This window comes from Stegodyphus dumicola, chromosome 3 (assembly GCF_044657685.1).
Source record: "Stegodyphus dumicola isolate Sdum_Otavi_A_Nest chromosome 3, ASM4465768v1".
NCBI classification, from domain to species: Eukaryota; Metazoa; Arthropoda; class Arachnida; order Araneae; family Eresidae; genus Stegodyphus; species Stegodyphus dumicola.
In genome coordinates, this window is record NC_140770.1 from 48,314,832 (window position 1) to 48,342,075 (window position 27,244).

The window sequence follows — 27,244 nt, forward strand, 5'->3', positions numbered from 1 at the left end:
TAACCTTGCAAGGTTTTGCGCTAGAAATTGCAATACAAACAAATAAACTTAAAACTACATTGAATGTGATTTCCCTGTTTTCTAGGAAAATTTGTTTTTCCTACCTAATAATGGCTTTCTTTTAAATGTTTAAATAATATTTTCGCAATTCTTTACGTTTCTAACATTTTCGGGATATCAGTCAAGAAACTATGGAAGTTCATCGCGTTAATCCAATTTTACTTTATTTAATCATTCTCTATGATAGTAGTAATACTTCAGAATGTTGTACAGTCAGTTTTAATTTTTAAACTAAATATTAATAAATGTGTGAAGCTTTTGAAATTTTTATTTTTACGTTTAACACAATTTGATCTTTTACTTGTATCGTTTCTAAAATGACTTGCCATTGAGAACTGTAATTTCCTGTTAAGTTTCTCCATTAGATATGACATGAATAAATGATAAACTCGAATTTCTTTAAAGGGAATTATTTTAAGTGGTACGTTTTCTTCTAAAAAGGCGATTTAATAAATACAATTGTCTTAAAAATTATTTTAAAAGAATTTATCACTTAATTTTTACATTTAAAGTATAAATATAAACATTTAAAGAAATTTACATTTAAAGAAAATATAAACTTAGTTTTAACTTATAGCACTTATAATACTTAGATTACTTTTTCTTTCAGGACACAAAACAGCTTCAAAGCATCAACTGATCTATTTTAAGGGTCTTCTAAAAGCTACATCTCATATTGTAAAACAATTCAAGAATTTGAATGTTTACTTTAACATATACAATTGTCCCATATTCGGTCTAATGTAATAAATATTACCAACTAATTAGACTGGAATAATGGACCCACATTTCATTACAAGTAATTCATATGTATTGTTTCAATAACAGCTAAATTGAAATTATAAGCAACTTTTGCCTTTCTTCGTGCCTGCTATATTGGTGTATATGGTAACAGGTCTGACTGATTATCAGACAATCCGTGACTCGAATACCGGGTTTTCTATGTTTCGCAAGCCCAAAAAATGACAGCTGTATAGTAACATTTTTTAATTAACATACATTTATTTTTTTGAAATAATACACTTTTTATTATAATAAAAGAATTAGATATAAGTGGTATTTCAATAGGAAAATAACATGAATGAAGAAACATTTCTGCACCCTAAATTTCTTGATAGGTTTCTCAAAATGTTCTTTGATTTCTTTCAATATTTTAAAACCCCTTTCACTAGAAATCATGTCGCAAAAAATTACGGGTTTCTCAAAACGGTCTGTGCATCTAATACGAGCCAATCAGCGGCCGAGCGGTAAAATCGCTGAACAGTGGTAGTTTGGCCAGGGGTTAGAATTCCGCTAAACTTCCTGACGGATGAATGGACGTTTTTGTTGTTTTTCCCATGTGTGATCCCGTATCCGAGCCAGTTTTCCTTAGAAAGTCCTCCACGAAAGTCCTCACTTCCCTTAGGCAGGTAGCCCTCGAGTGTTTTGCTATAATCAAATTAACCAACCCAACTATTAAGATATATAAAAGTTTCAAATCAGCTTCCTGATTCCCTACCTCTAGCAAATCGTGGCTCCATATCAGTGCCACGTGTGGACATGTTGAGCGTGACAGGAGGATTTTCTTTGCGAAATCTGAATCAGGTAACAACAGCTAGTCTGAGTAATATCTAAGACATGGATGAGACAAGACAATACCTAAAACAGTACTACTGCCATCTTTTACCATTTTGCCACCAAGAAGCAGTTGCCTTTGCGCAGCAGCTGACGATAATTTAATTTTCTACTAATTAGTCGCATAATTTAATTTGTTACTATTTTTTATTTTAGTTGTATTACCATGAGTTGAGGCTAATAAAGTCATATATTAGTTTTAACCTTGAGTTTTATTTAATGTCATATTATTTAAGTAGTAAGAGACGGAATAACTGACCAATCATTAATCATAACTTATTAAAGTCATACTAAGTTTGCGAAAAAGCAGTTCCCCAGATAGTACTAGAACATCTTAGAAGTTATAAAATAACAGAACTAATCCTTTCACCTGGAGTCATCTCTTGGTCCTGTATCTTATCCATAAGTGAACCAATAACTGTTTGAGTAATTTCGCAGTCTCCATCAGTAATAATATTCTTCATCCACTGTTGCACTGATTCTAAATGGCTGGAACGTCTCAGCGCATGAGCGCAAGCGATTTGAACAGCTTCATTTGTTCTGCATTTAGAAGAAACCTAAAAATTAAATTGTTTCAGACCATTTATCATTAGAAAATTACGATATTTTATTTCTGGTAATAGCATAAATATCTTGCTCATTTTATTTTCCATATTTTTGGTTAGAAAATAAAAGAACACAGTAAAATTTTATCAAGTTAAGGCTGAAATGTAAGCAAAAAATGTACGCTTTTGAAATTTCCTTCGTCTTTTTACACAAATATTAAAAAATTTTCCCACGAGAAATGGAAAGTTGCTTTGCGTAACTTTTGCAGATAAATGAAACCTTTCTAATTCTTTTTCTCTTTCGAAAAAAGTGTTTTCCAGATTCTCTTCATAAAATAGTCGATTTTCTTTTTAGAACGTATATCACATTAGAAGAACGTCGCTTTATTATCATAATATTTTACAGTTTTATGCGAATTTCTTAAATCTGCCTCGCAGTCGTATAGCTAAATAATTCAGGTATACACTTGCAGAGGTGATCGCCTGTTAGTGAAATATAAGTGATAACCCTTCAATTTATTTAAGAGATTTTGAATTCATTTAAGAATATATTCAAAACGTTCAGGAACGCTTTTGATATTTTCGTAAAGTTCTATAAAGACAGAATTTTGAATTTCTGATATCTAAAATAAAATGCTACTGCCCGTTGCTTCTCTAAATTCCAAAAATTTTGTCGCACCTAATTCTGCTGCCCATTGCTTACAATAAATTCTAAAAATTTTCCTTTACCTAAAATTTCCTTTTCGGTGCTTCTCTAAGTTCTAAAGTTTTTTCCATCCCTAAATTCTGCCGCCCGGTACTGCATCTTCGGTTACACCGGCTCTAGCACCGGTTCTGTTTTCATAAAGTAAATTAGAACTATCTAAACGCTGAAAAGCGTTTAGATATTTATTAATTTAGTTGACATGAAGCTGCGGATTCCATCTAGAATCATTGAACGAATGGAGATTTTTTTCCGTGAGCAGCTAACAAATGTTTCATTATTTTTATCAAACTCAGTCACGAAAAGTGAAAGAATACATAGCATAAGAAGAACCAATAGTTCTTCTATTGACGCTTTCTCGTTAACTTAATTTTAATTCACCATGTGTGTAAATTTCTAGCCATTTTTGTTGAGCCTCAGAATTATAAAGTTGTAAGATCTAACCATCATTTATTGTTTACTTTATCTTTGTAGAAACCCAAAATGTTACATTTGCATTATTTTAGATTTGACCGAATAGTACGAAATTAAAAAAGAAAATCACAGAGATTCCACTTGATTAAGTCGAATGCTTTAAACCTGCATACTGTTAAATAAGAAAATCTTACTGTCACGAAAACTGCACTGTTAAAAATTCACTATCCGGAAGTATCAGATTCGTGTGTTCTTCATTCTTTTATTACACCAATTAGAGAGATAGAATATGTGTCTGTTATCAATTTCATATTAATCTTGAATCTATCTATTGTTCTTGAATCTATCTATCTCTGAATTAATTTATTGTTAATATTATATAAAATAATAAGAAGTAAATTTATTTTTATGAGTAAATTTTCAAGAAAAGAAAGACTTTTATTTCATTTGCCGGATAAAGATTAAAAAAAAAAAAAAAAACACAAGAAAAAGATTTTATTTATTATGCACGTATTTTGAGATGCATTGATGATTCCATTACTTTAAACAATTTTAACAAAATATAGAAAATTCCCAAATTTATTTCAAACGCCTTATTTTTAATAATACCAATTCTTCACAAAATTTTATCGAATTTCTAGATCTTCAGATAGTTCACTACACACAGATTAAACTCTATGACAAAACCAGAAGCTTCAAATTAGCAAATAATAAATTAATTAATTGGATTTCATACACTTGCAGAAAAGTAATTAGTAACACAGTCAGTAGTCAAATACAAAGAATCAAAAATATTTGTACCGATGCATTCACATTTTCAATAATTAAAAAAAAATACTCTTTTTATGGATTTCTCAACTAGGCAATGATTAAAAACATAGAAATCATTTGTAACATAAGCGGTAAAAAAAATCAATTAAAATATCATTCTTACCTCTATGACATGGGCAATTGTATTTTCACATCCTAGATTTCCTATAGCTTCCAAAACATCTAAAATGAGAGGGTCGGATCGACATTCATTTTGTCTTTTCTTCAACAGTTCTGTTAAAGCTGCTGATACCTTGTTCTTTTCTGTCGGTTCGGCATTCGAACCGAGATGACCGAGGCTGAGGCAAAGAGAACTCAAAATGCCTTCATCCAAGCCTTCTTCCTTAATCAGTTCACTGAGAGAAGTCAAGAACGATGGAGATGGATGGCTGACATCCGAAATAATATCAGCAACAGTTTGCAAATCGATAGGGGATAGTGAAGTTTCACTTTTGAAGAAGGACAGAAGAACCTGGAAGAATAAGAATGTATTTTTGTTATTTATATAGATATTTGTGTTTATTTGTTTGCAATTTTGTTTTAATGTATTTCTGTAATGCTATTTACCTATATTTGTTGTTAATTTATTTAGTACATTTTGCATGACAATTTGTTTTATTGGTTATTTTGTTCAATCTTGAAATTTTGACACTTAGAGTGTAAGGATCTTAAGTTTTACTAACGTTTATTTTATTTTAAATCTTTACTATCACTTCTTATTTTCTACTTCCGGCCAGAATTAAAAGCTTTAACTTATTTATGCAAATTTGTCTGGCGAACGCCAAGTACTTAAGTTGTGGCTTTTTGCCAAGCAAAGGAGAGGAAGGAGTTAGTAGAAGCAGGCCGCTTGCCTTAGCAGATTTTACTCGGTTGCTGGTTGCCTTCCAGGCCAGAGGTTTAATCCTCTTAATAATTTTAAACGTATCGTAGTGTAACAGTTCTCTGTACTACATACGGCTTCCTGTTAATATACGGCCAATCTTCTCGGAGGCAATTGTTTATTATTTCAAAGTTAAGTTAGAGTTTAGTTAATATTTTTATATTCTTACGTTCAGACCACAAGTGGTTGGTCTCTGTATTCCGAAGTCCGGAAATTATTGTAAAGAGTGAAAAATAAAGGGTTTCGTATACCCTTCCTGTGTATCTTGTCTACTTCCCACATTTATTGAACATAGCTTTAGTAAGCTCCCTGTTCCGAGTCAGGTCTTTGCATGTTCCCAAAGCAAGTAAGGAGAAACACTGAACCTGATAAGAGCATTTGTAAGTGGTTAATTCATATATTATTTTGTAAGTTGTCTAATTCTGAGCTGAATATCTTTGTAACTATATGGACATCTCACAGCATAAGAGCAAAGGATACAGCTCCGTGCCGGACACTGCCGACAATTTCTGTCTCTTAATGGGCAACATTTGGCGATTTTCCACCAAGTAGATAACATTCTGTTTGTTATTAAAGAACGCGTTTTTGAAACCTAGGACCAATTTTTCTGGACTGCTTTCCAGTGAATAACACAAGTGAATGTGACACTATGAATGTGAACAGCAAATATTACACAGGAACTTTGCAAATATGTGAACAGCACATATGATGTACTTTAATATACTCAGTTGATATTGTTCAGTGTAATGCATCAAAATAACTTCTTCTTTCCAAGTTACGACTGACTTCTAGAGTAAACATTTCTGTAAACTCAGAATCGCAATGCATAAAACATTGCTAAAATCCTCATTCACATCTAGTCAAAGCACTAGCATTCATTCACATCTAGTCACACCTCATTCACATCTAGCACAGTCAAAGTCTTGACAGGGTCTGTTTAATAACCACAGGTCACAAATACCCATCTTCCGAAGTAACTTTATAAATTCCGCTACAAATTTAATATTTGATAGAGATTTTTGGCTAGGCTTAGAACAATAGAATGCTCCACTAATTGAGTACAAATGCTGATAGTCATATAACAGGCGGTACATCAACTCAGCTGGTGGTTAGTAAGTACTTCTGTCCCTTACCCTTGAGCACAGCCGTAAACACGAGGCTCTGATGAGTAGCTATGAGCCAATTGATCAAAGAATCTCAGAGAGTAGTTCTTGAGCTTACTGCTTAGTGCTACTTCAGATTTGTTCTGCAAGCGAACATGCATTATGTGATGTTCCTTATGAGAACACGTTAAATACAACAATATATATACTTACACATACATATAAAAAGAAACATAGTAATAGGCCAAAAGTTTAAAAAAGAACTTTTAACCACTCCTACGCTATCGCTGCAGGATTGAAGTAGGTTAAACTTAAAGCATCTAAAGTTAAAATTAAATTGGAATCAAAGCAAGGCATTCCTCAACAATGTTAATAATTGCAACCGTGGATAAGAGGTTAAACACTGTATCTAAAGATATCAAAATTAAAATAAGAATTCATCAGTAGCACAAACTCGAAAAAAAAAAAAATAAATAAAAAATAAAAAATAAATAAAAAATAAAAAATCTAAAAGACTTTAGATTTTAAATTACGTCCAAAGGGGCGTTCCCCCCCCTACTTAAACCATAAAATTCAAATTCAACAGCAATGTCGCAAAATAATTTTAAATTGAGCATATCTTTAGAATTTCCGATACACAGATCCGCGCGCTGGACATAAAAAGGCTCTTTCTCCCCGTAGAATGTTGCTATTGCGCGCTTTTAAATCGCTGAGTTTGTTAATCAAAAATTCATTGAAGTTTTACAAAATATGAAATCGATAATAATAAAACAAATTCCAAATTTCAAATTTGGCTATCAGATGCCCATATTCACAGTAGGATTACGTCATTCAAAACTGGATGGCTCTAGGTACCGTTGTTTTATCACAATGCGGGAAACATACATACATTTATGCAGATTCTTCATTATTTAATTTCTTCAAATATAATACAGGACGATATTCTTTGGTGGCAACGATTTGAAAAGTGATACGCCGTTTATAGGGTTTAGACGCAAAATCCCAAAACGAAAACAATAGTCCTTCAAGGACAAAGCCCCTTTGGACTAAAAATGCGAAAAGGAAAAAATATACAAAATTATAAGATTATAAAAGTATAAAAATTAATCTCCTTTTACTGAAACTCTATAGCAGTGGGAAATGAATTAAAGTTTCACAAAAGTTGATTAATATGTTTAGAAAACTTGTTTCGTTCTTCTAGTGGAATTGAGATCAAAAACTAAGAAAGATTTAAATAAATTTTCATTTAAGACATCAAAGTTCATATAAAATCGAAACTTAAATGTATCCAGAATTTATATATATATATACATAATATATATGTATTAATTTACTGTATAGGAGGAATTAGCTTGCAGTCGCGACGAAGATGTTCATACCAAAACAAGTTCAGCTAATTACCATCTTTATTTCCAGGTACATTAGAATAATCTTTCGTAGACAATATATTTTTTGTCCTAAACAATTACAAAAATTTCTTGTATACACACATTAACGGGGCGATATCATTTTAGACGAACAAGCAAAGCAGCGTGGATCTTGACGTGGCGGAAGCTAGGAGAAGAATGACTCAGTTTATTTGCAAGAGGTATTTATACTAAGTACATGCAGAAAATAATCTAAGCTATGATTGGTTAATTTGAGGTTGTTATATAATCATGGAAGGATCTCGAATTTGGGAGAACAAATAAATTTAGGGGGAGAGCACCAAATTTAGAATCGTTAATTTTGAGGTCGGCAATTATTTTTAAAGAAAAACAATATTTCCAAATTCCCACAAAAACAGGATTTCATCAATAAACACTAAACTGATGTCATATGATTTGGTATCTGGTACTTAAACATTATACAGAGGATTCTCCATTTTTGCGGTTTTGCAGCTGAGGATGGTGGTTCGGTAAAACCATCGAAACTAGTCCTGTGGAAATTTTGTAAATATAAAGCTGATTTTTGTTGTTTGTCTTCTGAATTAGTACTTATTTGGCGTGTTAATTTGTCTTAATTATACAGAGGATGTTTACACATTTTTAGAATGATTTCGAGGCCGTTTAATTAATGTTTAAAATGCAAACAATATTTTTTTTTAATATTTAGTCTGATAGCCTTTATTCTGGACTATAAGTCGGCGTCGTAATTTTTTCAAGATAGAAGGCTTTTGCAAAATTTTCAAAAGTAATGATTTCTGTTCCTTTTCCACTACTTTCTAGATACCATCAATCGTGGTGGGTTTGCGCTTAGAAAGAGCTCTTTTCGAGAAACAAAGACACAGCGACATAAAAGAGTACATTTTAATGTAACAGACGATATTTGTCATTTCAAATAATAAGCTGTTTCCTGAAACTTTTATTCTAAAACACTTGCTTAAAAAATTAATAATCGAAATCCTTTCTAAAAATGTGTGTAAATACCTGTAATTAATAATACTGAATACTGAAACTCAAAATCCAGTCTTGCTTTCAGGGAATACACATTTAGTATACAATTGGATTTGTTAGTATGCAGATATGGAAAAGTAGCTAGAAATTCGCTGACATATTTAACTATTCCTAGTATAAAACGAAAATACTGTTGCGTAATTGATGTTAACTTAAAATCTATTTTCACTCCTCAACATAATGAAATAAATGAAAACCTTAACAATATTTTTATTTTGGGAAAACTAATTACATTAAGCTGCAAATAATTATGTTTAAAATTATTATAATAAACATTTCAATAGCCATTTCTACAAGATTCTTTTTACTTCAATTATTATGAAAAATGGCAACAATTTCAAAATTAAAATTTTTAGAGTACAGATGCTTCAAATTTAAAAAATACGTGTAAGATCAATGACATTTTTACGAATACGTTCGTTTTATGAGTGGTTTAATCTATTTTTCTTAAATATGTGTACGATTCGCTTTCGATGGATTGCTAAGAAACAGAAAATTACGATACGTATGGCTAGATCGATACTTTTAATTTTCTGTTAAAGTATTGTCTTCTTACTTTGACCATAGCAACCAATACTTTCAAACGCCTAGCAACGGGAATAAAGTCAGCTTTCTCCAACGGACTAGTCTCGAAGCAGAGCATGCGCAATACAACTCCTTGCGCTTGCCTCATGCATCCGCTGTTTAATATCACGCAAATGAAAAAGTAGCATATTCGCGATTCTGCTGCTAAGCTATCTTGGCAGATTCATTTAAAAAAGGAATACCTGTTAAAATTAACATTGGAGCACTTGGATGATAAGTATTTAAGTCGTTTTTATCGCAGGCATCAAATCTAATCGGTATTCATTATGTCCATTAGGACTAGCGCTTTCAGAACTCCAGGTTTCCCGCATTCAAAGTTTCTTCAGCATTCACCACTAGACTGGAAGTTCAATAACACTTTTCAGTACAACCTTGCTGACGGAAACTGTTCCAAGTCTGAAGCCGTCGTAGCAGAAAGTGAAAGACTGTGCAAAGAAACAACTCAGCGCACCGAGAAACATAAATCCCAAGTTGAAAGAAAGTTTGATCAGCGGATTGCAGATGTCGATTATTGGCGCAATGAAGGGGATAAAGTCATCATCAAGCTTCAGGAGTGGTTGGACAACTTTACACACTTGAAAACTAGGTTAAAAAAGGCAGCAGAAAGTTGCAGAGATCCAATTTCTACCTGTAAAAAGGCCATGATGGAAAGGGATAAGCGGCTTGGAGTGGATATGGTACAAGACAAACCGCAACTAGAAATCCAGAAATATCTCACATACTTAGAGGAAATTGTACCAATCTTTGAGAAAACCATCCAGGAAATCGAAGATCAAATGATCTGCGACCGAGCAGCAAAGCAAAGACTTCTAAGAGATGTAACAGACAAACAAGCAGCAATTGAAATCGACACCCATGCCTCAAACTGTAGGCCAGAGAATTCAGCTTCTAGAAGTTTTAAGTTTGATCCAAGTCTAATGAATCCAGAGAAAGCGGCGTTGACATTAGCCGAATGGGAACGTTCAACAAGGCATAACATTGAAAAAGCTGAGCAAATGATTAAGATTTCAAGCGAATTCGTTCCAAGAGTGGAAGTAAGTTGCATAATTTGTTAAATTTTCAAACAAATATGCAAATTTTATATAAGAAGTTTAAAAGAAAATTTATAAATTATATAGACTCTAAACGAAGATAAAGCTACTTATTATTATTGTATATTTTAGTTACTAAGATTTAAAAGAGTTATTTCTGGATAACAATGCCTTTTAAAAATGTCAAACTTCTTTTTATGGTGTCTTATGGTAATTTTTTTTAACCACCTGCCAAATTTGGCGATTGTTTGTCTGGCATCGTAACCACGCGGTTTTGATAAAATTTTGTTTCGTATGACAACCCATTTAATCAGTTTACTCCCCCATTTCTGTATATTTCTGTCATTTTTTCTGTCTTTTTGGGGAAAAAAAAAAAAAAAAAAAAAAAAAGAACGAGCGAGAGAGAATTTATTACAGTAATGTATTATTCCATCGAACGGCCAAGGGTGCTACTTTGGTAGACGGTTGCACGGATTTTGGCGATTTTTTGGGGGGGGAGGCGAGCGATACGACTTATGGTAAACCCATTGTTAGACAAGTTATTTATAGTAACAGATACTTCGCTGTCATTTTATTTAAAAAATAAGGCGTTTTATTATGCATAAATTCCGTGTTTTAAATATTATTTACGGCTTCTAAATATTAAAAATCAATTTAATTTTGCATTTTTATTTGAAATAAAAATTTTATTGTTTATGATATTTTATGTAATTTTATGTTGCGGATAATAAAATGAATGACGTCACATTACTTTAAAAGTAATTGGTTTCAATATCTATAAATTTAATGTAATGTTTTAAACATTATTTATGGCTGTTAAATATTAAAATACAATTTAATTTTGCATTTTTTAAAATGATTTTATTATGTACGATTATTTAAATATTTTAATTCTATTCGTGATGTAATTAGCTCCCTGATTAGTTACTGAATATTTGTGCATTGCCGCCCCATTTTAAAATTTTATTATTCATCTCTTCGAATTCCTTAGATTACATTTTTAAAATTTCTTCTGGTAGTAAATTTTAAGAAAAAGAAATTACTTAGTTGTTTGATTCTCTTCCATAAAATCGACTCTACACAAATAAGATATTTGTGAACTACAGAACTAATAATTTTAAGGTGCAAAATGAAATCCATAAAACTTCAGTTATCATCAGTTTCAGTACTTTTCCGTTGTGCATCTGCCACGCTTTTTGGAACCTATGATAGTGAAGCCAAACATATGCTAGGCTTGAACTACAGCGTCATCGTTTGGTGCGTATGTGCGTTCAATTGTAAACACACACCCATAATAGAAATTGTTTACAGCTAAAAAATTCGCCAGAATGCGTAGCAGATGCAAACGGAAAAGTACCGCAGTACCTATACTAATATGGGTGTCCGCGGATAACATCGCGGCAAAATCATCGCGGGCGAAAACGTCGCTGAGACAATAACGCAAGGCGAAAACGTCGTGCTACAAAACATCGTGGAAGAAAACATCCCACTTCTTCACCGTGGTACAAAATATCGTCGTCGAAAATAAAGCGGTTCAAAAACTTCGCAGTTTAAAAACATTGTCGTTGAAAATATCGCGGTAAAAAATAAAGTATCGACAAATCATCGCAGGACGATAACATCGCAGACCTGCTTTTTTCAGGCTTTAATAATTTTAAATGGATATTCCCATAATGATTTGTAAATGCGAGATGGAAAGAAAGATAATTTTTACTTTCATATTTTTTATTAACTAATAATTTTTTGCTGAAAAAGTAAGAAGGAAACTTAAGAATAAACTGAAGCAGAACAAGAAATAATTTTCATTATAAGAGTATTAGATTAACAAAAGTGAAGAAAATAATCTCATAATTAGCAATTTTTTATAGATAAGGTCATGCAGTTGCATAGCTTCCTTTTTCTAAATATTTTTAGATTATACTTTTAATGAAAAATTACCAGTAAAAACTTTATAAAAAATGATTTATTAATGACCTTTGTTAGTTAACTATGTCAGTTTAAATTCTATTAAGTGCTATAAGTTGCCTTAATTTTCTATGCTTAAATTTCCTTCTTACTTTTTCAGCAAAAATTTATTAGTTAATAAAAAATATGAAAGTAAAGATTATCCTTCTTTCCATCTTGCGCTCACAAATCATTATGGAAATATCCATTTACAATTACTAAAGCCTGAAAAAAGCATGTCTGCGATGCTATCGTCATGCCATGATTTGTAGATACTTTATTTTTTACCACGATATTTTCGACGACGATGTTTTTAAACTGCGAAATTTTTGAACCGCTTTATTTTGGACGACGATATTTTGTATCACGATGTTTTAGAACTGAGATGTTTTCTCTTTGCGATGTTTTCTCCCACGATGTTTTGTATCACGACGTTTTCGCCCACGATGTTTTGTATCACGGTGTTTTCGCCTTGCGTTGTTTTCTCCGCGACGTTTTCGTCCGCGATGTTTTTGCCGCGATGTTTTCGGCTGTAACCCTGATATGTAAGAGTTAGTAAAGGTATTTACTTCCAAACTTCGATCTATAATTTTTAGAATTTTTTTCGTTAACGGAATTATTTCTAATACCTGCTTTCAAAACTTTTCTCTTTTGGAGGCCGTTCTAGTCTGTCATGAAATCTAATCAAATATAAAAGATTCTTATAAATCCCAATAAAATTTTGTAAAATTATGTTTTAAATTAACTTGTTAACTATGTAAGATACCTGAAGTAGGTACCAGCATCAAATGCATAAAATTTATTATTAGCTTGTTTAACTGAATTTAAAGCTGTTTCTTTAAACAAGCAAATACTCACAAGAAATTAATATCTATACATTTAACAACTTCATGAACTTGTATACGATGATCAGTGGTATTATAGTTGTTTTGATTTTTAAATTTCTTTGTAGAAAAATGATTAGGGACAGGAGTTCAAACAATTTAATGACCTGTTGATGGGTGATTTATTTATTTTTTTTTTATTATTAGATTTTAAATAAAATATACTTGAAATATAACAAAAGAAATAGCTGAGCAGTTTTTCATAATGAAAATCCAGCCATTTGATGAGTTAATTTTCTTGACTAATAAGTAATTTAACAGTGTGTACATACACATGCAATAACATAAAACTATGATACATTTCATAAATATATAAGTAAAATATAAAAATGTTTCATTCTCTTTTATTATATTTTATCTGAAACTGTACTTAAGGATTAGAGCATCCAGCTTAGAACAAGTTACCAAATTTTCAGGAAATCATGTGCACAACAACTCTTCAGTTTTAACAAGCAACGTCACCATTTTGGTATGAGCTCTTTTCAATGTATTCCAGCTTTCAACAATTTTTATATATAAACTGCAATATTTTTTAGCTCAATTCTAAAACATCCACTTGTGGGACTTGCTTACAATAGAAAAAACTACGGTAAAATTTCTGAAAGAATTTGTTATAAAATTCAGTCAGTATCTTGCTGCAAAATCGCTACATGGAACAATTGCTTTGAATCTAGTGTAGAGCTATTATGTATTTTTCAAGCAAGAACCATGAAAAATTAGCAATGCCCTCGCTGGGACTCGAACCTCGGACCTCTCGAATACGCGTCAAGCGTGCTGACCATTACACCACAAAGGCATGCTAAGAAGGCAGGAGAAATATTTTATATACCTCCCCCTTTTAAAGGGCGACTGGGGATTAGGGAACCCAGTCGCCGAATCCTGGTGGTGGATAATCATCATTCACCACCTTTTTAGTCTGGGCACCACTGTGGAGACATTAGGTTATTTCGAAGCAGGAAGACGTGAAAAATGTGCAGTGCCCTAGCCAGGACTCGAATCTTGGACTTCTCGAGTACGGGCCGAGTGTGCTGACCATTACACCACGAAGGCATGCTAAGAAGGCGGGAGAAATATCGAAGCAGGAAGACGTGAAAAATGTGCAGTGCCCTAGCCAGGACTCGAATCTTGGACTTCTCGAGTACGGGCCGAGTGTGCTGACCATTACACCACGAAGGCATGCTAAGAAGGCGGGAGAAATATCTTATACTATTATTCAAACGATCCAAAAATTTTCCAACAGAACAAAGTAATCTGTAAGTAGATTAATAGATGGATTTTCAAGATAAATACCTAATTAAAATGTAAAATGTGCATGCAGTAATAAGCATGTTTGTAATTAATAATTCTATGCGATTACAAGCCACCATTCTTTATAGATTTGTCAATGATACAAGGTTTAAATGAAAGTCTGTGGGCCTATTTCAGATATTTCTAATTTCAAACTGGAATTACATGATGACCGTTTGTTTGATCACTACTTTAAAAAAAATTAAAACTACATCTTTCAATTTACAATCCTATTTGAAAAATCCAAAGAAATGTGCTTCCTTATTAATACGACTTCTGCGTTTAGTCGTCAAACCTGGAGAACGAAATCGCCCACTCTCTAATGTGCAAATTTTAAAAATCTCCGACATCTTATGTGGTGTGAACAAGTTAATACTGAAAAAAAAATTTCTTTTTTATTTCCTAAAAAAGCTTGGGAAGCCATATTAGTATCATTACGAAAATTTATTTCCACTCCTCACCAATAAAATTCTTTCTTCGATACTTAAAAACCCTACTTTAGATATCAGCTTCTGGGATATCTACAGTATTTCTTGCCAGTGTGGCTTAATATATATTTCTCAAACAAGGGCAGCATTGAAATTTTACACTAAGGAACATAAGTCATTGTTAGGAAAATGAAACTAATAAATCCTTCATTATTCAATATTACTGGTAAAGATTCCATTTTTCTTTTGCCTGAAGCCAAAATTATTCAGAAACAAATCTCTCACTACCGAATTAAATTGTTAAAGGTGTTTCATATTCATAAAACTCTTTCAATTTTGGTTAATAATCCCAGTTATAATTTTTGTTTTACTTTCAACTTTCCAAAAAAATTATTTCATAGTTGCTTTCCATCCACGCTTTTGTCAACGGATGACATCAGTGGCTTTGCTTCTCTCTTTTAGCTGAACCATTCTTGAATTTTTTGTTTGCTATTGTCATATCAGGGCAAGTTTCTTTCTCCCCACTTACACTTCTGCAGCTAAAGGTTAGGTTAGGTTATTTAATAACAGCAAAGGGGAGGGATGCCTAAGGGGAGGACTTTCTATTCTGCAGCTAAAGAAAAGGTTCTGTTTGACGTTCAAAACTATAGTACTGTAAATTATTTTACGCTGATTCTTGTTGCTAGTTATTAGTACCATTCATAGTATTACGTTACATGCGCTACAAGATATGAAGGTACAGAGATGGAAATGTTATTTGGTTAAATATAAAATGTTAAGGCTGAAGTATATTATTAGTTTAAAATCACAAATTTATTCATTTTTTTCCTGTATGAGATACGTTAATTTTATCTATGTTCAAATGTTTTTTCTATAATTATGTTTATGGTGTTTTTTATCTAGGAAATGTTAGAACAAACATACCGCGACCTCATCGGACAAAGACAAGCCGTCATACATGCCCTGACTGATCGCATCAAAGAGCTATCGAATGCTCAGAAAAGTCTAGAAGAGAGGTTGTCGCGTGTTCAGAAACAAATCCTTGATGTCGAAGACACTTTGTTGAAACTGGATCAGGCGATGGACCAAAAGCTACCTGCATTGGAACTGGCCGCTAACAGAATGGAAGAACGCAGACAAAGACCGCGATATGAGCTATGTCGAGACATGGTGGATTTCGAGCTCGAAGAGGAAGTCAGAAATTTGAGCCTGTCTCTACATCAGCTGAGAGACCAGGGTAAAGAAGCTAAAGAAATGCTGAGAAAGTTAGAACAAACAAGACTGGCCCTCCAGAAAGACATAGAAGTCAAGAAAAACAGCATTCACATTGATCAAGAAAAATGTCTAAATGCATTTACAAACGTATCTCATATACGTCACTGAAGCGTCAGGAAATAATTCTAGTATTTATCAGAAGAGTACATTTACTTTTAAAGAAAACTTCTTGATTTACAAAAACGTGCTATAGCATAAAATTAGTTATAACAAATTAGTCGTTCACTTAGTGCTATGTGTCTATTAAGGTGAAGCACATGTTTGTTGGTGTTATGTTATGTTAAATGTACCTGTAGATGTAAACATAATATTTGATCACTAAAATTTGACACACTCTGCCACTCTTATGATGGTATTATTATTATTTTTTCTTTTCTAGATGATTACACTGATTTTCCGTGGAAGTATGATTTTTAACTGCAATACATTTCTAGTTTTCTTTATTGTTACTAGCTGAGGTTTATATAGAATTTTGCACGTAAGAGAAGTATAAAGTATTAAACTATACATACTCAAAATATTATCGTTCTAAAATGCTATCTCTTTGAAAAGTGAGGTCTGTTCTTAAAGTTTAGAACGTTCTGTTAACCGTCAAACTTGTTGACGGTTGAGAGAACAATTCGATTGTATTTTACCGATGGACAAAATTAGAATCTCAAGTACTCAAGCAAATTCTATTTAAAATACATGTGAAGTGGTATGCAAAAATAATCGCATTTATTTTTAACAAGGATATTATACTTTACATTCTGATATTTTAATCTACTTCAATATTTTCTTTAACAGGATTGATACAGTTTTTCCAGTGTCTTTCTCACTGCGGAAACACAGAAACGGTTTTGGAACACTGTAAGCGAAATATTATTTACAGCACCCAAAGATTTTCTTGCATCTCATCCACATCAATGACTTTTCCCCTCGCCTTTTCACAGAACTGCTTTTTAGGAGTTTGCTTTAAACAGAAAAAAGTGTAAAAACAGAAAAGGTAGGTCTGAACAAGAAGATTTGGTTAGTAGTGTGTGTGAGACAAAAATACCATGTTATTTTCCTATAAAAGTTGTCGGATGGAAAACCTTTCTTCAAAATTATGGTCATTAGTCTTTTGATGAGCTTCATTAATAGCCTGTCGCATATTTTCTTTTCTCATTTTTTGCTCATCATTAGGTGTCGTATCAGTCTTCATTTAATATTGAATCTGAAAGAAATCACTTGTAATTCACTCAGTCACTCTTAAAATTTTCCTCAAGCATAACAACAGACATATTAAAACTCTTGTAACACTTTTGTTGTTTTCAATCATTATACCAAGTATGTTTAAAATAGATGGCCATCGACTATATTCAGTCAACTATTGTAATCTTAGATATATGTTTCGAAAAACACATTTTTGAAAAGCAGGCACTTCCATCTGCAGAGCTTCTGTTTTTACGAAAACAGTTTCAACACTGTAAATATAATGGTTTTGTAAAATTTAACTTTTTATACGGATTCCGTTAGAGTAAAAGTTCTGTTTGTAAAATACAGTAAACGCTCTGGAGGCATATCACCCCTCATAAGTGATAAATATCAGAAGATGATCTTTTTAAGGTGACCCAAACCATCTAGAGCAAGGATTCCCAACCCTATGCCCACGGGCACCATGGCGCCCGCCTATCTTTTAACTTTTGTCCACCGCTGTTCGATCACAATAGAAGTGTTTCAGCTTTCAATAAAATTCTATGTGAAAGTTTTCTCATTCTTAATGAAATGGAAATTGCGTCCAATACAGAAACAGCGCAAAGCGAAATGCGACCGATCTCTCTCTCTCTCTTTTTTTTTTTTTTTTTTGTTTTTAATTCTTAACTCTATCCAACCATGAATTCACCTTGAAAACGTAAATGGTGCTCGCCGTCCATTCCAGATATTCTGGAATGTGCTCTTAGGGACAAAAAGGTTGGGAGCTCCTGATCTGGAGAGTTTTCTGTTCACTTAGTGCTATGTGAAACAGCGCAAAGCGAAATGCGACCGATCTCTCTCTCTCTCTCTCTCTTTTTTTTTTTTTTTTTTAAATACTTAACTCTATCCAACCATGAATTCACCTTGAAAACGTAAATGATGCTCGCCGTCCATTCCAGATATTCTGGAATGTGCTCTTAGGGACAAAAAGGTTGGGAGCTCCTGATCTGGAGAGTTTTCTGTATTTTTAATGTTTTAATAAGAAAGTAGAAAATAATACGTTGCAGGCTTTTACACGCAAAAGTTTTCGAGAAAAAATTTACCGATTTACTTTTTTTTTTTTTTTTTTAAGTACCGACACAAATTTATCACTTCTGCGAAAAGGTCCAGGAAGAGGGCTATTCGTTTTCGATGATTAACTGTTCAGTCTCAAGGAAGAGAATGCTAGCCATTAAATTTGTATGTGACTTTTAGAGAGTGTTTATTTAGTATACCTTTGTAAAATAGTATGTTTCTTTTATTTTTATCTCAATTTAACGTAATAACGAATATTTTATTAAAAGGAATTTTTGCTCCATATAGATTACTTAAAAAGATTCTAATTTTGACAAAACCCCATTTATTACGCTGATACCACTTTCATCAAATTTTGTAACACAAGAAATTTTGTAGACGTACATGATCCAGATCGATATTTAAGGATGAAAAGCCTACAAACATAAAAAAGCCTGCGTAAAATTTAATGCTAAGAATCGGCAATAGAGGCTTCTGACCTTACGCAGCTATGATTTCGCCAAACTCGTGAAAAGCGAATGTAAAAATAAAACGATAAATTATAATATAATAATAACAATAATACTCAGATGTTTGCAAAGAATATTTTTAATAATCGTTAAAGTGATTGTAACCAGCTTCTTCAAGTTGCTCTGTTTTATATCCTTTCCAGCAGTCGGAATAGATCTTGATTCATCTTGCACATGTTGAATAATTTTCTCTAATAGTGCATAGCATCTGTATTCGAGATATGAACGACAAACTCTCCCATTTTACCAGTATATTCCTCCAAAAGTCCATTGTTGTGGGAGTACTCTGCCGCTGATGTTCTTACATTGGATGAGCAAACTGTCATCGATTTCAACAATTTTATTGGGTGTGTGTGTGTGTGTGTGTGATTATGGCAAAGCCTCGAGGGCTATCTGTCTAAGAGGAGGTATGCCTTCGTGGAGGACTTTCTAAGGGAAACTGGCTCGTATACACGTTACACATGGGGAAAACCACGAAAACGCCCATGCAGCCAGCCCGTTCGCAGGATTCGAACCTCGGACCGAACTACCAGTGTTCAGCGACTTTACCGCTCGGCCGCTGGTGGGCCAATTTTATTGGGACTCCCTATTTGTCCATTGAATCTTTGAATCAGATATAGGAAACCCATTTCGCGCATGTAATTATTCCAGTCAGTTGCAGCACTTTCACTCATATTTAAGCTGTTTGTCACATCATTTGATCAACGTCAGTTCTTCTGCCCAAGGATGCATAAACTTAATAGCAATCATCAACGATATTCTGGGACTACTAAACAGGTTTCCAACACGGAGGCCCCCTTTTTTCATGATTTTTAACATTATACCTCCAAATGATTTCGTCATTAACTTAGTGTCCTGTTGGGGCTATTTTTGCATTCTGTCAGGTATTAGACCTCTTTCTTGAAAAAATGATATGATATCCACTTCTTTTATTTGGTAAATTAAAGATTGTTAATCGCGTATTCACAAAAAAGCAAGGAATACTTTTAGAAAACCAATGGAAATTCGAAAATCTTAGCAAAAATGATGCTAATGGAAGAACATGCGGCGCTATATCTAGGTTTATTAGCGATTCAGTCTCGGGGGGGGGGGGCTTTTGCAATAAGGAAATACTTAAGAATCTTAATGTATTCGAGATTATTTTGGAAATTTTTGTCACGTCATATCAGTACTTTTTTAACTAAATCTAAATTTTAATGTTAAGCTTTTATGTAAGACTAGCAGCTACGCGGCTAACCTTCGTCTGGCTTTTGAATGTAAAGGAAAAATGCCAAACATTAAGTTTAAAAACTGCGCAGAATTTTACTCTGCAGAACTACTTCATAAAAAGATAAAAAACCACAGATTTTTAAAAAAATGCATTGCATATAACAAAATTACAATGAAATAAGCAATATCCCTTAATACAAATATTAATTATCCTAATAAATAAATTAATCAACTTCCTGTTCTTTCAACAAACGTTCAGTATCCAAGAGAAACATTAACATCTGCACAAAATCATCGCTCTCATTTTTCAAAGTGGCAACTGTGCTTAGTTTCAACAGCCAGCTGTCCAGTATACAACTGAATGAAAAACTGTTGCCAAAACCGCATTTCTAAAAGACTAAAACTATTCAAAATGATGCGATAAAATCGAAAAGATAAAATTAAAAAATCTAATTCGAATTTTGAAAAAAAAAAAAATCGCTTCGATGTGCACTAACTCTTGTCTAGATGCACTTATACACCAAATTTCGTAGCCCTGGGTCTATTAGCTTACGCGCAGCACGAACGAAAGACACACAAACTCTTTCTTTTACTATATGTAGAGGTTTTTAAAAGTATAAGACTATTTCTGTGAAATGTTTTACATCATTTTATGTTCAGTTTTCCAAAAATTAGCACAATTATTATTTATTCAAACATACAGAATAATACATAATGATGTCACACGAGATCTACCGCTTTTGATTAGACATTTATATTTTCGACATCAGAACTAAAATTGGTTGTTGTTTTAATCATTTCCTTTTCCAGCCATTTTATCGTACATTGGATTGTTAAAAGCTATTGCGCCAATTTTGCCGTTGCTACTAAAAAACCTGAACTGCACTGAAGGATTCTGAAGTTAAAGATTCTGTACAACATGCTTTAATAATAAAAGTAATGACTATTTTTTGTATATGGCTCAATGACTCATAAAATGATCTTTAATGGTCACTCCCATTTTTGTTTTGTAAAATTTAATGGAATTTAAATTTATTTGAATTGAAAATTTAATAGGCTGTTAAATTAATCAATAAAATTATTTGCATTTATGCGTTAATTATTTTAGTGCTTTCATATTTAAAAATATCGTTTTATTGGCGCCATCTAAGAAATAAATACCTAACTAAAAGCGGTAGATCGCATGATACATCATTACCGAATAATGATTTCTCAAACTACGGATTCGACAAAAATATTCCATTTTTAATGCCAAATTAGAAATGATGCGTAATTGTATACTTACATTTTCTACCTCAGGTCCGCCGGCAAGAGCCAAAAGTTGCAGAAAATCTTTGCAGATTGAAAAATTCTTCGAGCACATGTTATGCATTGTCTATATTAAGAAATGAAGATCTTTCCAGTATTCAGACAAGAAATTGATAAAAAGAAAATAAATATGTATACATAATGCACTATATAATAGAAGAGGTAAGATGTTACCTGTTCGGAAAGTAGTTTCCTGGCAGCATTCGATACCGAATCTTTTTCCTTATCCAAGTTATAGTTGATCTCTCTTTCTATCATTTCAAACAGAGCTTGCACTAAAAACGTAATTCACTTGTTAAATTTTGTCTTTGATTAATATCAGTACATGAAGTTGTAAAGTTACACTATTAGGCACTTAAACGCTTATTAGGCACTTAAACGTTAATTACTGACTGACAGATGCTTACTAAACACTTAGTGGACTGCCACATGGCTTTTCGTTGCGGTTGAATTTAGAATCCCACAGCATAAGCTTAAATGAAACTGCTCCATTAAGCAATGAAAAAGATACCGCTAGCACCTAGCTAGAAGAAAACCCAACTAGTAGGAATAGATCATACAGATTCACGAAACTAAGTGAAAAATGGAAAACAATTATCACCAAAAAAGATCATGCGTAATGACATAAATGGCGAAAAATCGATAAAAAAAAAGAGCACAGCTTATAATAACAAGTTTGTAAAGCTGGAGCCAGAGGTTAATTATAAACTGTGATCCTACCCCAAATGCTTCCACAAAAACTAGTATTAATCATCCTTCTGAAACAGGAAGAATTCCTCCCATCATCATTTCTCAAACAAATATGTGGTAGGCCCTTAGAAGTGAATTAACAGCACTGCACTAAATATACACAAAGCAGAAGGCAACGTGAAACGTGAAGAGATGCATCTTAGATGCATCTCTTCACGTTTCTTCAGAATCTTCAGAAGATGATTTTCGCGCTGTTTCAAGTCACTTAGAACAGACAAACTCCTTTTTAACACGTATAAGCTGAAAAGAGAAACTACCGTTAAGGTAGTGATCGATAAACTACTAGTGAACAAAAATGAGCTACATTCCTCAAGAGAAGGGGAGGAAGAATAAATTTGTTTGTTTACATTAGCTATACATAAGTCGCGTGATCTCTGTGATCATCTACATAACTACCCATAAGTTATGTCATCTTTGAGGTTATCGGAATGTATCTCATTTTTGATCTAAAAGACGAAACGATCTCAATGTTCCTAATACTAATATAAGAAAGATCAAAAGAAAACATTAATAGCGAAATTGTACATCTGCCTGCCTTCCCAACCGAAGTTCCCCGAAATGAGCAAGGAAAGTAAATTTACAACCTGTAATATTTGCAAAGCTTAAGGTTAACCCACTTCCAAACTAACCCAGTGTTTTCGTTTTCAACTATTTACCCATATCTAGGATTCCTGCCATAACCCATAATATTGCTTAAAATGCGGAGAAGATCATTTTACTTATCAATGCAAAGTAACGAAAAAAGGATGATAAACGAAAACGTGCAAACTGCAACAGGAATCTCATTTCAAGCTCAAAATCCTGTCTTCATTACCCAAAAAAATGGCTTAACTCCAGTGAAAGCGTCAAAAATACTGAAGCTAAAGTATCCGAAAGTACAGCAGTTCTTTAAAAATAGGCAAAATGTCTCCAGCTCTATAAATAAACAAAGCGAAATCAAATCAGTCGCCGAAGCAAACAACTCTAATGACGTCATCTCCTGGTTCAGAGATTTCTCCCGCATCTCAAAACAATTAATTTTATGACTTCAACAACGCGTGCACCATCATACAGAAGGTGCAGGCTGGCATCAAAGTAATTGAGTTTTTCGCAAACTGAATTAAAAGGCAAAAATCTCAAGTAGAAAATTTTCTCATTCAATCAACGCATTGATATCATGTGCATAAATGAAAAGCATCTAAATCCTTCAATTCTAAAATCTACAACTTTCTCAATATTATTAGAAAATACAGGCTGTATAATAGCGGCGGTGGTACTGCCATCCTCATTAAAAAGGCACAAATATTCAAACTTCAACTTTGATAACAGCTGAAACAAAGAAGCAGTTGGAACTATGATGTACAACAGCGAAACTAATAATAACCCCATTCTCATCATTTTAATTTATAACCCGCCGAACACTATTCTCAGAAATAAAGATCTTGGTAATCCTTCAGCTATCCTTGTCGCTGCCAGTGCTCACTTGTCTGACCTACAGTCAGGCCAAGCCCACAAAATTCCTCATGGAAAGCAGCTCGAGTTTACGCCTGTCGTTGGCAACAACCTTGAGCACATTACAAGTGACAGTGCATTTAGCTCAGATCTTCCCCAATTTTAATGAAGAGCACCCCGGGGGGGGACGGATCTGGGGGTCTTCCACTACTCTTCCCCTACCATCAACATCTCGAGAGGGTTTTCGGCTCGCCACATATTTAGAGTACCTCCATGCCGCATTGACACTATACATTTATAAACATCCATGCCTTCTTCGGGATTCGCACCCGGGCCCTTCGGTACGGCAGTCAGCTACGCTAACCACTATACCGGTTGGGCGGCTCAGCTGTCCCTACAAAATCCTTGTTATGGAGGATCTAAATGCTAAAAATACAAATTGGAGCTGCATAAATTCTAATTTAAATAGTAGTATTCTGCTGTCCTACGTAATGCTGCAAAATAATCTGAACTTAATTGCTTCTGAGGAACCCACTCATAATGCCATGTTAACTAAATACTTGATTATCATCTCAGCTTAGATGCTTCCAGAAGTTGACTCTGATCATCTTCCAGTAAATTCCCTCCTGTATCAATATCCGCAATAATCTCACAATAACAACAATTCTATCAAATAGAAGGTTTTTCGAAACTTCTTTATAATTAGAATCCTGAAATTAACGAAGAAAGCTCCATTGCTTCAATTGACTCAAACGTACAGAAAATTACGCAAGAAATTTTTATTACAATTGATAGTGCCACCGAAGAAAATAACAATAATAGTAACAATTCTCTCTCCGAGGATATTAGAAAGAAAACCAAGAGCAGAAACCAGCTGAGAGAAAGTTATCAAAGGTATCTACACCCAAGGACAAAATTCGTTTAAATCGGATGAATAAAGAAATTTGCATATTAAATTACAAAAATAATAATAACAATTAGGGCAGCTAAATATAAATTAAGATCCAAATGCCGTATGGACGCTTATAATAAAATAGGTCCCATACATTCTCAGTCTGGCCCAATCTACCCTGAAGAAAACATTTTCGACTGCTAGGCTCAATATTTTAGAAATGTTACCAACAATAACATGGAAGATGAGGATACAAATACTGAAGTTGAAAATGCTGCGCCTAACTTTAATAAACAAAAGATAACTTCTGACATTATTCATACAGATAATTTCTAGAATTATCAAAAATCTTAAGCCAAGAAAAGCCCTACGATATGACAAGATTAATAATAAATCACTTAAGATACTCCTCAAAATTTCACTATAACTCTGGTCAAAATCTTCAATAGTTGTATTAATAAAAATTATTATATAAAGTTGGAATCTTGCAGTTATCTTTCTCTTTATAAAACCTGATTAAACGTTTCAAATTTTTTGAAAATTATAGACCCATCTAATTCTCTCCTCAATAGGAAAGATATTTGAAAGAATTATCCAAAATTGACTCCATTATTTTCTAGAAAATCAAGGCATTAAAATTAACCCATTTGCATTTCGCAAAGGACTTTCCACTGTTCACCAAATAATCAGCTTTATTGATAATACAGAGCACTTCTTTAAGCATTTCGTCTACATAGCGAGATTTTGTATCTAAATTTCTCTGAGTCACCAAGCCAGTCAGAACAGTCAAAGCAGATTACGTGATTTCTGTCCAATAACAGATCTCCATCAATCTCCCATCAAACATAATTTCCAAGGTTTTCAAAGCCTTTTATTTTTATGGCATCATTTTTTAAAAATAAGTTGTATTAACAATAATAATAATAAACGGAAAGCTGATTAGCAGGCAAGAAAGTAACAATGATTAAAAATGCTAATCAAAATGAAAAAAAAAAAAAAAAAAAAAAGAAAGAAAGAAAGAAAAAGGTAAATTAAAAAAAAAAATAAGATTTATGGAGGATCGGAAGGATTACAAATGCTGTGAAAATCTGACTTATTCGCAAATTATTGAAATTAAATGTATGGAAATTGGAAAATGATTGAAAACTTAAGTCACCTCTTGTGGAAAAAAGTTTTCTTTGATATGGTCACCTCGGGTAAATATGCATACCTCACATTTTGATTTTAAGGATTTTACCAAAGTGTTGATCAAGTCTTGTGGAATTGCACGCCATTTGTCTACAAATGCATTTTTTAGTTTCTGAAGGGTCTGGGAAGGAATTTAACGCTCTGAAATTCGGTGTCCTAAGGTATCCCACACATACTCAATCAGGTGAGTGAAGTGCCCAAGCCATTCGAATAATATCTTTTGTTTGCATGTATTTTGTATTCTGTTTAGCGTAGCTATATTGTAGGGTAGGGTTTCCGGTTTTACAAAACACATTAAGTGGACCAGACCCTAAAAATTCGTTCTTCAGTATTGAATTCCTGCCCCAACGAGTGGACTGTCTCCTTGGAAATCTCGTTGTTTTCTGCAATTCAAGCCGCAGTTTGGACCGCTTGTTGTAGAATATTAATTTGATAACTGTTACAATGATATTTCTTTTAGGTGTAACCATTTATAATACAAGCATATTTTATTCAATATACACAATATAATCATATTGATGTTATTAATTTAAATTCAGAATAAATTCAGATTTTCATTTACTTTTTTCTTCGTAATCATGCCCTTGGCTGCTGAGCAAATTCTCAAACAGCGAAGTGATATCTCCCGTTGATCTCTGAAGAAGTCGCAACCTTTGTCTGTTAGGATGATCTGAAAATATAAAATAGCTTAAAAATAATGACATAAATGAAAATTGTAAAATAAACAACACACAAACAGAAAGCTGAAATAAACCAACAGACAAATTAAAAGCAATGTTTCTTTTTTAAGTCAAATAAATTAATAATCTGAAATCTAATTATATTTATTTCTTATTATTTTTAAATAAAAATAAACTTGAATAATCTAAAATTTAATTAAAAAAAAGGTTTCGTATTATTAATCTTTCGTATCAACTTAATAGATGTTTCTCCACTTAAATGGAAACCCTTCAGCAGAAAATAAATTAAATATATATATATTGCAGAAGTTCCCACTTACATCTTTAACCTGTGGTAACAGGCCAACAGTCGTGAAAGAACAGAGTCGCTTAATGACGGTAATTAGTACAGGTTTTATTGGATTTATTAAAAATTCTGTAATTTTTATCATTTTTATACATGCGAACAGGATTGAAAAGATAACACAGAACATCAGAATAGGCAATTTATATTTATGTTCCTCATTTCTTGAAATTGAGTTTTGATTCGTATGTTTGTCAGACATGAATTTCAGTGGAACGACAGCAATGTAGAGATTAAAAGTTTCATAATAAAGTGTTTCAATAACAAGTTTTATCACGTTTAATGCTAGTATTGCATCAGCCGACAAATAATTCGTTTTCTGTAAAACCGCATTACAGATAGATAAAGCTCAAATGTAAACATAAAGCTCAAATGATTTAAAATAAAGATAATTTTTTTATTTGTGGAAGAACAGACAATTAGAAAGCACTGCAAATACATTCAATTTTTTTCAAGTAGGTTATTTATTTTTTCTCGTCTGACTGTATGCCTTCGTGTCTTAGAAGCATGTCCGACTGACAATCGGAAAGTCCACAGTTCAAATTCCGCCAATTGTGTTGCCTATTTTTCCCGTTTCCCGTTTCGAGATAAAATACCTAATGGTTTCTAGGAGTGTCGCTTGAACTAGAAGATGGTGGAGATATTATGAGAGGAATAACACTTTCTCAGATATGCGTTTGAGGCGAAAGTGGCGCAGCAGAACATTA

At 32.9% G+C, this 27,244-nt stretch overlaps 2 protein-coding genes across 3 annotated transcripts in view; one reads left to right on the top strand and one right to left on the bottom strand.

The window, feature by feature from the left end:
• The window catches only part of LOC118183140 (uncharacterized), a 125,766-nt gene that overhangs the window by 29,813 nt on the left and 68,709 nt on the right, over nucleotides 1-27,244 (bottom strand). For both annotated transcript variants that reach the window (XM_085812859.1, XM_035352568.2), the window contains exons 10-14: nucleotides 26,077-26,184; nucleotides 21,428-21,528; nucleotides 21,231-21,320; nucleotides 4,271-4,618; nucleotides 2,045-2,231 (exon numbers count right to left, since the gene is read on the bottom strand). In XM_085812859.1, the coding sequence (XP_085668985.1) occupies nucleotides 2,045-2,231; nucleotides 4,271-4,618; nucleotides 21,231-21,320; nucleotides 21,428-21,528; nucleotides 26,077-26,184 (834 nt within the window). The remainder of the gene's footprint in view (nucleotides 1-2,044; nucleotides 2,232-4,270; nucleotides 4,619-21,230; nucleotides 21,321-21,427; nucleotides 21,529-26,076; nucleotides 26,185-27,244) is intronic.
• Nucleotides 9,021-16,339, top strand: LOC118183141 (tektin-1-like). Its single transcript, XM_035352569.2, has 2 exons — nucleotides 9,021-10,183; nucleotides 15,627-16,339. Exons 1-2 carry the CDS (start codon nucleotides 9,416-9,418, stop codon nucleotides 16,104-16,106), a joined length of 1,248 nt encoding a protein of 415 aa, XP_035208460.1. The 5' UTR covers nucleotides 9,021-9,415; the 3' UTR covers nucleotides 16,107-16,339.

What these genes read in the sequence shown, in the direction of transcription:
- LOC118183141 (XM_035352569.2), top strand. Translation starts at nt 9,416, where the DNA reads ATGTCCATTAGGACTAGCGCTTTCAGAACTCCAGGTTTCCCGCATTCA. An exon ending in AATTCGTTCCAAGAGTGGAA is followed by an intron (nt 10,184 to 15,626) that starts GTAAGTTGCATA and finishes TTTTTTATCTAG; the next exon opens with GAAATGTTAGAACAAACATA.